Genomic DNA, 15,659 nt, shown 5'->3' with positions numbered 1-15,659 from the left:
AACAAAGTTGCGAGCATTGACGAAGTCAAATCAACAAATTTTGACATTTCAGATCCCATACAGCATCCTTGTTTACAATGAAGTGAGGGAAGACATCGCTGTTGTTTTTATGCTCTCAAGGTGTGTTGTAGTGATAGAGCATTTCGTACAATTACAAGCAAGTTTAAGATGGTGACGAAAAAATAGATGCCCCACCAGGAGGAAAAAAAAAAAAAAAAAGAAAGGAATGCACATGGACTTAAAGGTGCCCTAATTGGCTCTTGAACATCGCCATTTCAACCGCGCAATCGCTAAAGTGCACCTTCATGACAGCGTATACCACATATTAGACCTCTGCGTAAAGCAGGGGTTGCACAAACACGCAACAAAGATTCTTTCTTTCTTTCCTTGCTCCCCTACCGCTTCCTCGCCGCCTCACTGCCACGCTCCGACGTGCGGCAGAATGCTTGTGACGCAGCCTCTATGACGCACAGAGCACTGAACAGTACAGCATTGCTATTGGAGGGCCTCTTTAAATGCCGTAGCCAATCAGCGTTCCTGGCTCCGGGGGAAACGCGGGTGCACGTTTCAGAGAGCAGCGCTCCTGAACCAGCGGCATGGCATATCTCAGTAGGGACAAATGTCGATCGTTGCCATTCGTCACACGAGCATAGCTGAGTTTGCAGATATTCGCCGCGAGCTCGACATGTAGGTGGCGACAGCGTCGCGCTGCTAGTGTGGATGCTCCGCTGAGCGGCCCGTAAGAATGCACACTGAGGGCGCGCTTCGTGCTTTTTTCTCGCCGTATGTGCGCACAAAAGGTGCAAACAAGAGTGGTATGCTGTAGTTCGGTTCCTCAACGTTCAATGTATAGCATGGAAGCGGCAGTCAGTTTTCATCACTCCGCCAAAAAAAGCGACGACTCATCGGGAATCTCAGAATGGCCGTAATTGTGACAATGAACTTGTACGCTGTGGCTCGTAGCAAGCTCGATATTTGCAGACTATGGCTTTGAGCCTTCAATAAAAGCATAAATAGAAACAAATCAGGAAGCCTCGATCGCTAAAATTCAGTTTACAACGGCAATCTCAATCGCTTTCAGTGGTAGCATGACGCATTCTTGGATTTGTGGGATGCCCTGAAATTGTAACACTACTTAATTAATGCCTCGAAATTCTTTCTAAGAGCTTAGGATATTTTTTGTGTGTTCAAAAGGCAACATAAAATTACTGAATTTTGATAAGCGCAGATATATAAACGTAACCGCTCTAACGGGTAAATGAAATTTTATCGACTCTGAAGGAAGGTTTGATGAATAACGGTTTCTGATCACTTCTGTACGGCTTTCGTCGCAAGTGCACTTGCGAATTGAATTGTCAACGCACGCAGCACAATCAACATGTTTAGCTAGGTTTTCGCAAAGTGACAAGCAGGTTTACAGTGTGCAAACCAAGCTTCTGGGACCTCACAGTGAGCACAAATTTTCTATTACGGCTGCTCTGTTGACCATTTGCGTTCCTTTTAAAATCTAACAGGTGCCTGAAACAGCGATATGTGTTTGCATTCTTGCGTATAAGGTCGCTTAGGAACCCTAAAGATGGCACTAAATGAAGTTGCTCTGTTGCAGATGTAATAAAACATTTCCTTTTTATTTCTCGTTGCGAATCAGCGCAACGGGTTCCCGGTAACTACTTTGTTTTGTAAACTGAATATCGCCTTTGTCTTGGCTTTTATTTCTTGAGGATTGGCTAAAAAATGAAATTCTGTGCATTTCTTTTTCGGGAAGAGGGGGGGGGGGTCCTGCCAACGTTGCAAAAGCAGCGAGAAGAGAACGCGTGTACCGCGAAAAGCCAAACTATGGTTATCAGTATTACTTACAATCGAAACTACACTAGGCGTCGCGTTCTGTAGCGGCGAAAAAGCAGTACTTTACCACGTATTTTCAAAACTGATTAACCCCCCTTTGGTCCGAGATTGTCCAGGAATTGTGGGTCGCCTTTTTCAAAACTGTATTGAAAGCAAGCATTGTGGGAAAAAATGAAAAAAAAAAAAAAACCCAGCGAGTCATGGCACACATGTGGGCAACAACGGCATTATATTACGCGTTTTCTCTTTCTTTAAACAGGTCCACCTTAAGAGGTTAAGACGTTACCATATTAGGCATTTGGTTATGCTGAGTAAGACGTTTCTGGATAAGGGGATTCATGTCGGATTTGAAAATGATATATATGAAAATGACACACGAAATGCCACATGGCAGACGCAAAATCACAACTGCTTAATTTTACCGAAAACTCCCGCCTAACTACTCTTGCGCATCCATAGAAACGTATTTTAAATAATACGTAAAATTAGCAACTCGATACAGTTGAATAAATGTTTATTCCTCCTCCTCAGCATAAACAACGACTGTCCAAAAATGGTATTTATTTTAGAAAAGGTACGGGAAGGACACGGTCACACAGGCGCTTGCGGGTGTAAAATACGTGTCCGGTAATGTATGGGCGATAGCGCACGGGTAGTGTGCAGTGTAAATGTTTTTGTTTGTTTCTTCTTTCTATAAGAGCACAGCGCAATTTTACAAGGGTGTGGAATTTGCACGCGTATGCACAGGTCTTATGGCTTCTTACCCGTTTCGCGTACTAAACTTTTATCCTTTAAATAATCACCATGCCACCTTCAAAAAGCACCCTTCGGCGTTCCCGAAACGGCAGACGACTGCACTCAACAAAATAAGAAAAGTGCAATGTGTGGAAGCAATGTTTATAACACGTTTCACGCTCAAGCGGTGACCACGGCGAAGATGTTTCGTGGAATTAAACCATGCAGCGCACTAACCCGCAACGGCCGCTGATTATTGCGTTTCTAGAGGAGATGCGCAAGCAGAGGTAACTATGTCATTGCTTACTGCTAAACGAGCACACATATTGGTTGTTTTGTCGTGTGCAGCACGCGTCTTGCGCCGCACGCAACGTGAAAAAGCAGACGACGCGAGAGCGTCATCCACACTAGGAGCGGTTCGTCCCGCCGCCGCCAGGGGCCGACTGTGTTCGCGCTCGGGGCGAATAGGGTGTCGTTTACAAGGTATGAATAGTGCTGAAAGATACGGAGTGTCTCTACAGGCAAAACCGCCTGCTACACGCGTGACCACGGCAAGCATCTGCCTGTACGGTTGACAAGGAGCCTACTGTGTGGTGTATGCACGATATGGAAAGGATCATCGACATCTTCACTGAACACAAGCACGCTGTTCCTCAGCCTCCGTTGAAGTTTGGCTTTCCTGTAGTCCTGCTGGAGCAAATTTTCATAACTCTTTTCCCGCTCTCGTACTCGTTTCCGGTCGAGCTTGAAATGCCGCGACGTCTTGTGCTCGTTTTGTTTTCTTGATCTCATTGAATGACATCGAGTTTTTTGGCGACTGTGCAGGAATGCATGGTCAAGACGACACTGCCAAAAGAAAAACGAGAAATGGACCGTAGAGATCGGGCTACTGGGCTGCTAACCAGGATTGGATTGGATTGGATTAGATCGGATTATAGACTGGACGGGGCACACCAGTGTTGCTTAGGTGCGGTGGATCTTGGGGTGTGGAGTGAAGGGAAGGGGGGGGCGCTTTCCCGGAACGGCGTGGAAATTTGAAACTAGCAGTGGATGTAGTGGGGGGCCTTAAAAGGGTGGGAGCGCTTGTTTGGAATTTCGCGGTAGATACTGGGAAAGTTTTCCTCTGTCCTGTTGATTGTATCTGATGATGTTTGTATCACTGATGTTTGTAACCTGGTTGCTACGTTTCGTTCTTTTGCTGCAACTGCAGTACAGTGTACTAGGAGAGGGAGGTGTGTCGTTCAGAGCCGATTAGGGTGGTCCCTTTTCCGATGAAAATTTCTGCTGAGGAACGCCTGTTGTAAGCAGCTCCCCTGGCAGCCGCTGCTAACCAATTGGTATAAGAAAATTTGTTTGCTAAATTAATCCTTACTTATTGCCCTAAATAGTCTTATTTCTTTAGTTCATAATATAAAGCGTTATAAAACCCGTCAGATAACTGTTTAGTTTGATTTAAAAACTTATAAGTGACACTGGCTGCAACAGGGTTCTCTGGGCAACGCCATCGCTCCATACATCTCTTTCATCGCAAAAGGGACCCACGCTCTCCATTGGTTCCCCCCCCCCCCCCCCCCCACATGACACACCTCTACCTTTTAGTATGCTGTAACTGCGGCACGGTCCCAGTCAATTTTGTGACTGTGTGCTTCACAATTTACAGTGCACATTACTGTTCCTTCTTGACGGCTGTGTTGTATTACAGTGGCTAGAATAGGAAAGTGTGATTAGCGGCATGCAGCGCCTGCGAGGCGCTTTGAAGCCACCGATAGGGATCCGCGAAGGGGCGCGCGCGATCGTTTACACGTCGCCTGGTGAGGCGTGCGCGGATCGTCTGCAATGCGATTGCTGCTTTGACCAGAGAGAAGCACCGCTTGTTTCCTGTGCCGTAGCAGGTTTAACTGCCGCCAAAGCAGAGCCACAATTTTGTGCCGGGCCGCTCTACGGTGTACAAGTCCTGCAAAAAGAAACTGTCGTCGTTTGGCGTTCCGAAGAACGCGCGTCTCTATTGGCACAGTGATGATGATGGTTAGAGTTTTTTGGCGCAAGGCCAGCTAGGGCAAAGAGCGCCAAACAAAAGTATCTATAATAAAATAGTGGCTACTAAAGCCAAAACAACAATAAAATCAATTAACGGCAATGGTGATGGCTGGTGTATAGGGCCAGATATGATTATGCGTGATAGGAGATGAGGTTTAAAAACTTCACGTCTGACAAGTACTCAAACACACGTTTAACAGAAACAATGGCTTCGTCACCTAGAAACTGCGATGGATGTAGTGGGATATGTTGTCTGTAGAGTTCTCTGAAGTGTTTGTATCGTGTTGTGTGAAGTGCCTTGCATGTGAGTAGTATGTGCACTACGGATAGGGCCTCTCCGCACCTGCTGCACTGGGGTCTAGAAGATCCCGTCAGCAGATAGGAGTGCGTTGCATGGGTGTGCCCTATCCGTAATCTGGCCAAGGCGACTTCAGAGTATCTATTGCGTGTGTCGGTGGTGTATGGTCCCAATTGAGGTTTTATTACGTGTAACTTGTTGTCTGTTTGTTCACTCCAGTGTGTTTGCCATGTTTTGCGAAGTTGTTGTCTGATGTGTGGTTTCACGTCGGTGTAGGGTACTGTGGTTATGTCTACTGTATTCGAGAGTGTAGCAGCAGCAGCCATTCGGTCCGCTGCTTCGTTCCCGGCAATACCACAGTGGCCAGGGACCCAGCAAAGCACCAGTTCAAATTTGCGTACATACACAGACATAATACCCTTGACAATCAGATTGACAACGTGGTTTTTCGAAGGCACTGTTGACGACAGTGCCCGCACAACACTGAGGGAATCTGTATAGATAATGGATTGTGGGATGTGGTTTTGAAGTATATGATTGACAACAAGAAGTACACCGTAAGCCTCTGCCGTAAAGATACTAGTATGACCATTCAGAGTTCGAGTAACACTAAGGCCGGGCCCATGCGCCGCGCAGGACACAGAGGTGGCAGTTCTAGAAGCGTCCGTATAAAATTCAGAGTACTCATACTTCTGCTGCAAATACAAGAAATGCTGCAGAATTGCACATGTGGGAGCTCGCTTTTTATCTAGATGTGTAAAAGATGTGTCGCATGATACAGGGCGGAGATGCCATGGTGCTATAAAATCCGTCAGAGAACTTTGGATTGTATCTAAAAAGGAGACAGCAAGCTCTGACGCCTCCTCTCAAAATTTGTAAGAGAAGGGCGCAGAGATCGATGGTCGATTTAAAAGGAGTTCAGTCATGGACGTATCATGAAAAACTGATTTAAAAGGATGGTGAGGCATGGATGAAATTTTAAAAGCATAAAGGAGATCTGTGTAAGCTCGCTGACGTTGTAGGTTCCATTTGTTGCACTCCACATAGAGGCTTTCGACCGGGCTAGTGCAGAAGGCGCCACACGCCAGGCGGAGCCCGAGATGGAGCACTGGGTCCAGCATTTTGAGAGATGCTTTACTTGCTGACCCATAAACAACGCTACCATAGTCCAATCGTGAACCTATCAAGCTGGTAAAAACACGTAAGAGAAGTTGTTTGTCAGCACCAAAAGAGATGTGCAACAGAACCTTCAGGATATTCATTGTTTTTAAGCATTTATGTTTTAGTTGTTTTATGTGTGGGATGAATGTCAGCTTTTCATCAAAGATAATACCCAAGAACTTGTGTTCCTTTTTTACAGGAATAGAGACACCGTGGAGTTGAATGTCTGGATCCGGCCGGATACCACGTCTCTTGGAAAACAAAATACAAGTGCACTTCCCGGGATTAAATTTAAAACCATTGCCATCTGCCCAGCCAGCTAGCTTGTTAACACCAAGCTGGACCTGGCGCTCACAGACAGACAGGTTACAGGATTTAAAGGAGAGTTGAATGTCGTCTACATAGACTGAACAGGAAATCGACGGTGGCAGCGCCTTCCTAAGGGAATTCATTTTCACAATAAAAAGGGTGCAACTTAAAACTCCACCTTGTGGCACTCCATTTTCCTGCACATGAACCCTAGACAGTGCAGTTCCAACTCGCACACGAAAGGTTCTTTGAGACAAGTAGCTGGCAAGTGTGTTTATCATGTTACCTGACATGCCGAAGGACTTGAGGTCGCTTAGGATGCCATACCGCCACGCGGTATCGTACGCTTTTTCCAGATCAAAGAATACCGTCATACAATATTGTTTGTGGAGGAAAGCATCCTTTATATAGGACTCGAGCGCAACGAGTTGGTCGTTCGTGGACCGCCCCGCCCTGAAGCCTGCCTGGCAGCCCTCGAGAAGACCATTGTACTCAAGAAAGTACACGAGTCTCCTATTTATCATTTTCTCGAGGAGCTTGCACAGGCAGCTTGTGAGGGCGATGGGCCGATAGCTAGCAGGAGAGGAAGGGTCCTTTCCTTCCTTCAGGAAAGCCACTACTATGGCCTCCCTCCAAAAGCGAGGAATGTGCCCCGAAAGCCATATGTTGTTGTATAGATGTAGGAGTGTTTCAAGAGTGTCTGGGTGTAGGTGTTGTATCATGGTGTATGTGATTTTGTCTGCACCTGGAGCTGAAGGCTTACATGTGCTCAGAACAACCTTCAGCTCATGAATAGAAAAAGGAGAATTGTAAGAAGTGTGCGACTTGTTGTTATCACGCAGGGACTTCTTTTCTACAGATGTCTTGTGTTTCATGAAAGTGTTTGTGTATTGTGCTGAACTGGACACGTGTTCGAAGTGTTGTGCAAGTGTGTTAGCCTGGTCTTCCAGTGTGTCCCCTGTAGTACTAACGAGGGGCAGGCTGTGTGTCTGTTGTCCTTTTAGTTTTCGTATTCGTGTCCAGACTTTGTGTGTGTCAGTGTATGAGTTGATGGAAGTGAGGAAGTTGCGCCAACTCTCCCTTTTTGCCTCACGACGCACTCGCTTCCCCAAAGCCTTTGCCCGTTTAAAAGAAATTAGGTTATCTGACGTGGGGTACCGGCGAAGGATACCCCACGCCTTGTTCTGGGCCTCTCGCGCCCGCCTGCAGTCCTCGTTCCACCAGGGCCTCCTTGGGTTGCGGGACGCACTGGAGGCCTGGGGCATGGACTTTTCGGCGGCGTCGACTATGTGCGCCGTGACGAGTTGGGCTGCTTCCTCCACGTGTAGGTGTTTTATGGTTGTGTGGTGTAGTTTAGATGTTTCTGTGAATGTACTCCAGTTTGCTTTTGATTCATTAAACCTGTTATGGGCAGATGGACTGCATGGGCCTTTACCTCTGTATGTTAGGGATGTGGGGAAGTGGTCACTACCATATGGGTCCGTGCCCACGCCCCACTCAAGACATGGAAAGAGAATTGCAGAACCAATAGCCAAGTCGAGATGTGAGTACGTATTATGCCCTAAGTTATGGTAGGTAGGCTGTTTTTTGTTGAAAAGGCATGCTCCTGAAGATGTAAGAAATTTCTCTATCAGGCGACCTCGGGCATCCGTTCTGGAGGAGCCCCAAAGAGAGTTGTGCGCATTAAGGTCGCCTGTTAGGATGTATGGTTCGGGCAGCTGGTCGACCAGCGCCTCGAAATCAGAGCTCAAAAGTGCATGATCAGGAGGAATGTAAATGGAGCACACCGTTACCAACCTATTAAATATTATTGTTCGAATTGCTACAGCCTCGAGGACAGTGTTCAGAGTGACAGGGTGGCAGGCTAAGGATTTCCGGGCGACAATTGCCACACCTCCTGAAGAGTGTGTGCAGCCAACCCTGTCCTTTCTGAATACCATGTACCTATTTAAGAAATTTGTCTGTTTGGAATTGAGGTGAGTCTCTTGGAGACACATGAGACTTGGCTGATTGGCATGCAGGATATCATACACATCATCAAGATTTTTAAGGAGGCCTCTGCAGTTCCATTGAATGATGTTTTCTGTTCCCATTATTTAGGTTTAAGAATGAATGGAGTGTGTGTATGTGTTCATGTGTCGTCTTTCGGGGCTGTTACTCTGGGGTTAGGCCTGTCTGTAGGCTTGGAAGTCGGTGGCCGCTCCTTGCGCTGCGTTGCAGGCAGGAACAGCCCGACATCCATCTCGTCGTCGGATGTCCGAGGGGTGCCCGACGGACCGGGCACCCCGGACTTGGCCCCCCCTCGGGAGCCCTTCGTTTGAGCCGCCACCGCCGAGGGCGTCCGGGGCACCAGAGGTGGCACGGGCGGTGCGGTGACGGTGGGAGCCTGTGCGGGGCCCGTGGTGTCCATCACCTCGGTACCCTCCAACGGACTGGAGGACGGGGAGACAGAGGCGGGAGCGGCACCGGTCCCGACAGAAGTGGTTCGCACCACAACCGCTGCTGCCTCAGCAAGCAGCGTGGTGCCGGGTTGGGCTGCGTGAGGCAACCCAGCGGGGGGCGGGGGCGGGACCAGGTCAGACTCGCTGAACTGGGTCCCTGTGGAAACCAGACGCCGCTCCGCCCCCCGGCGAGCCGCGTCTGCGTACCTCCCCAGAGGGAAAGAGGCGAACCTCTTTCGCGCCTCTGGGAAGGTGATGTTCTCCGTGACCTTGATGTTAATTATCTTTTTTTCCATTTGGAATTTTTCACACTTGCGGGAGTACGCTGCATGCGGCCCCCCGCAGTTTACACAAGTGAGAGTTTCGGATGGGCAGTTCTCGCTCGAATGGTCGTGCGCCGCGCATTTTGCACACGTCGTTCGGCCACGGCAAGAGTTCGTACCGTGCCCGAACCTTTGGCACTTAAAACAGCGCCGCGGGTTCGGGATGTAGGGACGGATGGAGCAACGGATAAAACCTGCGTTTATGTATTGTGGAAGAACTGCGCGGTCGAAAGTCAGGATAATGTGTTTGGTCGGAATCTCCCTGTCGTCTCTGCGGATAGTGATGCGTCTCACGGCAGTGACGCCCTGATCCTTCAAGCCGGCAAGGAGATCCGCATCCGTTTCGTTCAGGAGGTCTGTCTCGGATATCACACCCTGCGAGCTGTTGAGGCTCCGATGGGGTGTGACCCGGATGTCGAGATCAGCCAGTCTAGTCTGAGCAAGAAGCTTTGCAGACTGCTGCTTGTCATTTATTTCAATTAGGAGTTCACCAGACTTTTGTTTTTTGCACTTATACGATTTTCCTACTATGGCTTCAAGATACTTGGCAATCAAGAAGACTGACTGAGATGCAAGAGGGTGGGTTGGATTGATGGATTCCATGACAAGAAATCGAGAAAAATTATCTGGTTCAGGAAATGTCAAAGATGGCAATGAAGGAAAAGATACTTCGGTGCGGCCCCTTTTCAGGGACCGATCACGTTTGGGGGGGGGTTTAGAGAATGCCATACATCATAGTATAGAAGCAGGGGACGGGGGTTCTTTCTTCTCAAACCTTACCCTGATAGCCTGAGAGGTCCCGGAGCTCCCTGCCTGGTAAACAGACAGGGAGCCCATCCGCCGGAGCTTGACCTGGGCTCCGACGGCCACCGTTCGTGGTTTCTAACCCTCCACCTATAAACACATCGCCACGGTTGGATCCAGCTTATGTTTGGGGGCTCGGGGTCCGCGGTATCGCCAGTACCGTCACCAGGATTGCTCAAGGTGCCCCGTGCGGGGCTATTGGCACAGTGGCGACGAGCAATACCACGTACTGAGAAGCGGCTCAAGGAAAACACCTCTATGTGCGAGCTACACTTCGACGTAAGGTAAATCTCCCGGCACATTGAACATACCGTGAGCGGAGAAGTTGTCTCAATCTACAGGGGCAAGCCTCGGTTGCCCCCGGAAGCTGTGTCCACGCAATTTCCCAATCTTCCGAAGTACCAGCCGAAACAACATCCCCGAGCAGGAAGTGTCAAGCGAGAAGCGCACCCGCGGCCCCACCCAGCCATAAAAACGCTAAGGATGGTGACTCCTCTGTGAGTGCAGAGTTTGAAGAACCCCATGCTCCTTTTCTGTGAAAAACTTGAACTTCGGCAACATGGGGGAAACCACACGCTGGTCGAGTATTTCGCCCTTCACAGTGGCTTACAGCGTGTGTCGCATTGCGCAGGATAAAGCCAAAGCCCGTACACGTACCCTTCCAGACATTGGAAGCATTTACGAAGCATCTGACATACTGAAGAAGTCTGCCACTCTCCCCGTCCATGGTTATCAAATTCCTTTTGGTCCTCTAACTGCGCTTTATTTACACGAAGGCATTAAAAAAGGAGAAGGCATGCCTTGTCGTGAAAGGAAGAAGCCCTTAAAGCTCAATTGCCTCACGTAAGAGCAAAATCGAAGGCCGAAAACACTTTTCCGAAGACAATTCGAGAAAAAATGCTTGAATTTGTTCACACACACAAAAAAGAACTAGCAGCGAAAGGCAAGGCCCATTGAGCAAAGAAAGTTGATGGCTTCGAGACATTGTAATTTTAAACGAATCATGAGAAATTCATCAAAAGTGAGCAGTTTTCGTCTGTCTGTAACGAGCACGTTGAAAATAAAAGCGTATTTACCAGTTACCAGTCCACAATTATCTGATTCGCGTTTCATAAGTGTCCGAGCCAGCTGGCTATATTCGGCTGTCAAAGCGCGTCCAGTCGGTTGTAAAATTCGATTGTAGTAGTTCTTAAAAAAAAAGACATTCATTGCATCTCAATTTGCGCGAGCACGTAGAAAAGCTCTCAAAGAGGCTTTCTCGATGTGGTGCTGCACGCGAATACATTCGTACTCCATATTCCGCCGCCGTCGCAACAAACGTGTAAGCGTGTGACAGAGTCACCTGGAATTTCCTCCAAAAGCGGCACGCAGGAGTGGGCACGGTCATCACACTTTCCTATTCTAGCCACTGTAGTTGTATGCCAGCTTTTAAAAACCTTTGAAAAAAATCTGCAGATTAAATCCCTCTTGTAAAAAAAAAAAAAACAGTCACAGCGTCGCCAATGCTCCGCTCCCGCACACCACCACCACCGGAAATCTTACGACTCTACGTGGCCGGGGAGGGCTCAACAAGAAGAGGAAGACCACTGACGCACCAGAGGAAGATCTGGACGAAGGTGCGCACGCGCAGGGTGTGGCTGGCAAAGAGCACGGCCGGGTTGGAGCCCTTGTTGTGCACCTTGGGCTCCTGCAGGTCCCAGGTGCGGGGCAGGCAGTGGATGCGCCCGTTGCGCGCCGCAATCTCCGTCAGCACCTCCCGCGCCTGCGCCCGCTGGCCGTGCAGCAGCAGCCAGCGGGGGCTCTCGGGCACCAGCCTGCGTTTCCACAAGGGTGGGGAGTACAGCAGCACTTTAATTAAGAAGAATCCAGGGAACGTACGATAAATGAAGTGCAGAATCAATGCAAACCTTGGCACGTATTCAGGTCAAGAGACACTTGCCTGCAGAAAATACCATCGGTTTGAGAGCCTTCGGCACGTTTGGATATCTGCATAATTACATGGTGATCGCAATGCGTTCCCATAAAAAATTGATTGATTATATGCGCAGAAGGAATGAGTTATGAGAGTTTGCGCGCAACCTTGGCGCAGATACACCGTTGTTTGGCGTGTGAGCATCTTGATTTGGGCCTCAGCCACAACTGGCACCTGTTGTTCATGCTTCATTGTCATTCTCATTGCTGCATAGGGTCAAAACGATGCGCGACAAAGTTGGACAACGGCCGCGTAAACAGACACCGCATGCTGTTAAGCACCAACAATGGTCTTCCTATATACCAGAGTTGGGCACGAACTGTCAAAAATTATTCCTACGCACACACACGACATGTCGCCGGGTGAACAGCATTTACAGAAATCCCTGCACTCTGTTTTTGGTATTTGAAAGTATCGTGACAGTGCAGACGCTCTCCAAACCTACACCACTGCCAGCACGCCTTTCACACGCACATTGGCGCCTTGAGCAATCTGGGCCCAAAATGCAACATCTTGCCATACGACTTTTTCACCCAACAGGTTGCAACTGACTGGAAACCTTTTTGTTGGTGATCAAAGTGACCAGGAAATAAGACATCAGGCACACAGCTTCTGCTAAAGTCCCATGGCACCCTCTGTCCTTTTTTTTTTGTTTAGTTTTGTTTTGCTTTCGGCATGTAAACAGTGTGAACTAACAGGAGTTCAGTCCTCTCACTGACGCATTTTCCTTTTTTTGCCGTGTGGTTATTTCGCTTCCTTTTAGTTTTTTTTTTAACATAGGTGCAATGATTTTAATTTGCATTCGTAAGAACCAGATAAAGATGTGTTTTTAATTAAGTGCACACTGCTAACCCCCGCTATGTGTTCGCATTTTTCCTTGAACGTGCCCAACGTTCCTCTTGCACTAAACAAAGTTGAGAGGCATACAACACGCCACCAGTGCTACAACAGAGCAGAGGTCGTTGGTACAATGTGATTTAAAACCGAACAGCCTGAAACACAAAGACGAGGGACATTAGAAAGACGGGCAGTGCTCGTCCCATATCATGCTGGCATTTGACAAGTATACCAACAGTGGGAATGAGCTGATCATCGAAGGATGGCATAAGAATGCCCTGCCTAGAAAAAAAGGTTTAGGCTTAAGGACACACGTACCCAGAGCTAATCACCAGGGGGGACAAAAGGAAACCTAAGTGTGTAACAAGGACATTGGGTAAGTCGCGCACTGTTTATATATTTCTGCTGAGTCTACGAAAGAAGTGTCGAGTGTGTGAACAGATAGCGCTGATAACGCAAACTGCGCAGGACTGAGTGGTGACAATATTTATCTTGTGCCGCTGATGAGAGTCTCGAAGTGTTCGCACAATGCAGTAACACGTGCCAATACCATGCACTGCCGAGATTGCCCACCCAATGCATTACAATGGACAATTCGCTCGAAGTGCTGCCGACAGGTGTTCTCCGTAAAAGATCGCGTCAATTTGTGCGCTGCCTTTAATGTCTTGTTTTTATAACTGATATCTTTTTGTGCACATTCATGAAGTGGGAAAACTTGTTTAATTGCCTCTAATCGCCGCATTTTTGTTATCTGTTCCTACTCTGCACGAGAAATAGACCACCAAACTAGTGAAAAACCCTTCCCTGATTTCAACAACAACTTCATTAACGTCACACATTTCAATCTGTAAAAAAGGGCAATACATTTTTCTCTGAAAAAACTCCTCGCCCAATGAAAAATTTTAGAATGCAACATGATGCAACACTCAAGAAATTTTCTGAGATACCTCACGGTTCAAGGGAAATAAAAATCTGCTACCTTGTAGCAATCTTTGTATCCACGTGGAACAACACAGCTCGCATTCTTTACGCAACGCAGGTCCCATTTGCACTCGAATGATAGTGTGCTGTGGTAACGTAACGTGGTAGTAATATAATTGCACGTAATAAAGCGGTAATATAATGGTAATACTGCGGTAATATACATGAACAATGCAGTTCCGGAAGCCGCACTTGAGTGCGGCTAATAAGCCGCCAGAATTACCACGTGCTTTTGCATAACATGTGCACACACTGTAATTGACACAGAGGTAAAGAATGGGTGTCGATAGTGAGGCTCACTTATCGGACGCAATGAGCTAGTGTGCTTGCTGACTGGCTGCGCTATCACGTCGACACGTAAGGGGAAGGCAGATAAAGCAATCAGTCCACGACCCTAGGATTAGCAACATTCTTATCACCACGTCCACAGAGAAGATGACCCCATTCTGCGCAGCAGGGAATTCAGCCATGAACAACAAACAAAGGCAACGGAATCACTACAGAGGGCCACAGGAAAGGTTTAGAAAGCAGCTTTGTACTATTCCGAGTTCCTTGCTAGAGTTTGTTCATTACTCAAGTAATGTAACAACAAAATGATTTCTTAAGAGGGGACACTGCTCTTAAAAAAGCTCTTTTTAATTTCTAAATAACTCTGTGAAACTTGCCAGTCTTGCTGCTTTTTTTCCCACTGATTTCAAATATGGCATTATTTCTTGATCAGCTAGTCACAGAACTGCAATCTTTACATTTTCCAATACTATGAACCCTGGTGAGTGCAGTAAGAGAATCGGTTTTTTGACGCACCACTTGGATTACAGCTCATTAAACTTTCGTGGCACCAGTGGCAAGGAACCAAGGAGCTGTAAAATTACTTCCAAGTGGCGTATAAAAACTGATTCTCTTGCTGCACTCACAAGGGTTCATAGTATTGGAAAATATAAAGATTGCAGTTCTGTAACTAGCACTGTTTTGTCTATTGTTCCCTTAAAAATGACTACTTATTTCTAATTATCTGGGGAAGTAATTGACTGACTCAAGAAATAATGCCATATTTGAAATCAGTGGGAAAAAAAGCAGCAAGACTGGCAAGTTTCACAGAGTCGACTTAAAAATTAAAAGGAGCTGTTTTTAGAGCAGTGTCCCCCCTTAAGTTATCGAGCACTATAACGTCCTGTGGCGTTCCACAAAAACGTTCAGTCTTGCAATGTTGCTGGTTGTAATAAGCATTTACTAAATATTGATTAACAGAAGTGAGGTTACTGACATTGGTAGCTTAGATCACAATATTCCTACAACCAAAAACGAGGTGGAAAAGCCACTTAAAAGAATTAAAAGAGGGAAAGCTCAGAACAACCGCGAATCGCTTAAAAGACGGAGAAATTCTGCTCGAAGAGTCTGCAAACTCATTCTCAAAATTACTAATGGCCTGTAAACCCACAGCTTAGAAAAATGCTGGCATAATTTTGGTTCCCAAGAAGAGTGATGTCAAAGAGATCAAGATTGCAGATCCAGCAGCCAACTCTACTGATGCATACAGCTTTTTTTACCAAGGTTACAGCTAAATGTGTAAACAACACCCTAGATTTCCACCCGCCACGGTGGCTCAGTGGCTAAGGCATTGCACTGCTGAGCACGAGGTCGCGGGCTCAATTCCTGGCCGCGGCAACGGCTTTTTTGATGGAGGCGAAAAGCAAAAGCGCCCGTGTGTTCGAGATTTCGGCGCACGTTAAAGATCCCCAGGTGGTCAAAACTAATCCGGAGCCCTCCACTACGGTGCGCCTCACTGCCTGCGTTGCGTCGGCGCGTTAAAACCCACAATCAATCAATCAACCGTACATTTCCCACAACTAAGATAGAGAACAGGCTCGAGTTAAGAAATGCTACCCGGTATCTACATCTTATTGCATCTTGTAAAC

The 15,659-nt window shown here is 47.4% G+C and overlaps 1 protein-coding gene across 1 annotated transcript in view; it reads right to left on the bottom strand.

Annotated features, from left to right (window-relative positions):
* LOC144178976 (solute carrier family 22 member 15-like) overlaps positions 1-15,659 on the bottom strand; it is a 46,583-nt gene that overhangs the window by 23,190 nt on the left and 7,734 nt on the right. Inside the window, exon 3 of the mRNA XM_077707119.1 lies at positions 11,549-11,767. Within this exon, the coding sequence (XP_077563245.1) occupies positions 11,549-11,767 (219 nt within the window). The remainder of the gene's footprint in view (positions 1-11,548; positions 11,768-15,659) is intronic.

This window comes from Haemaphysalis longicornis, unplaced genomic scaffold, assembly GCF_048455015.1.
Source record: "Haemaphysalis longicornis isolate Haplotype H1 unplaced genomic scaffold, Haemaphysalis longicornis Haplotype H1 scaffold_4, whole genome shotgun sequence".
Classification (NCBI taxonomy): Eukaryota; Metazoa; Arthropoda; class Arachnida; order Ixodida; family Ixodidae; genus Haemaphysalis; species Haemaphysalis longicornis.
The sequence above is the reverse complement of the archived record's forward strand: the minus strand, read 5'-3'. Positions and strand labels throughout refer to the sequence as shown.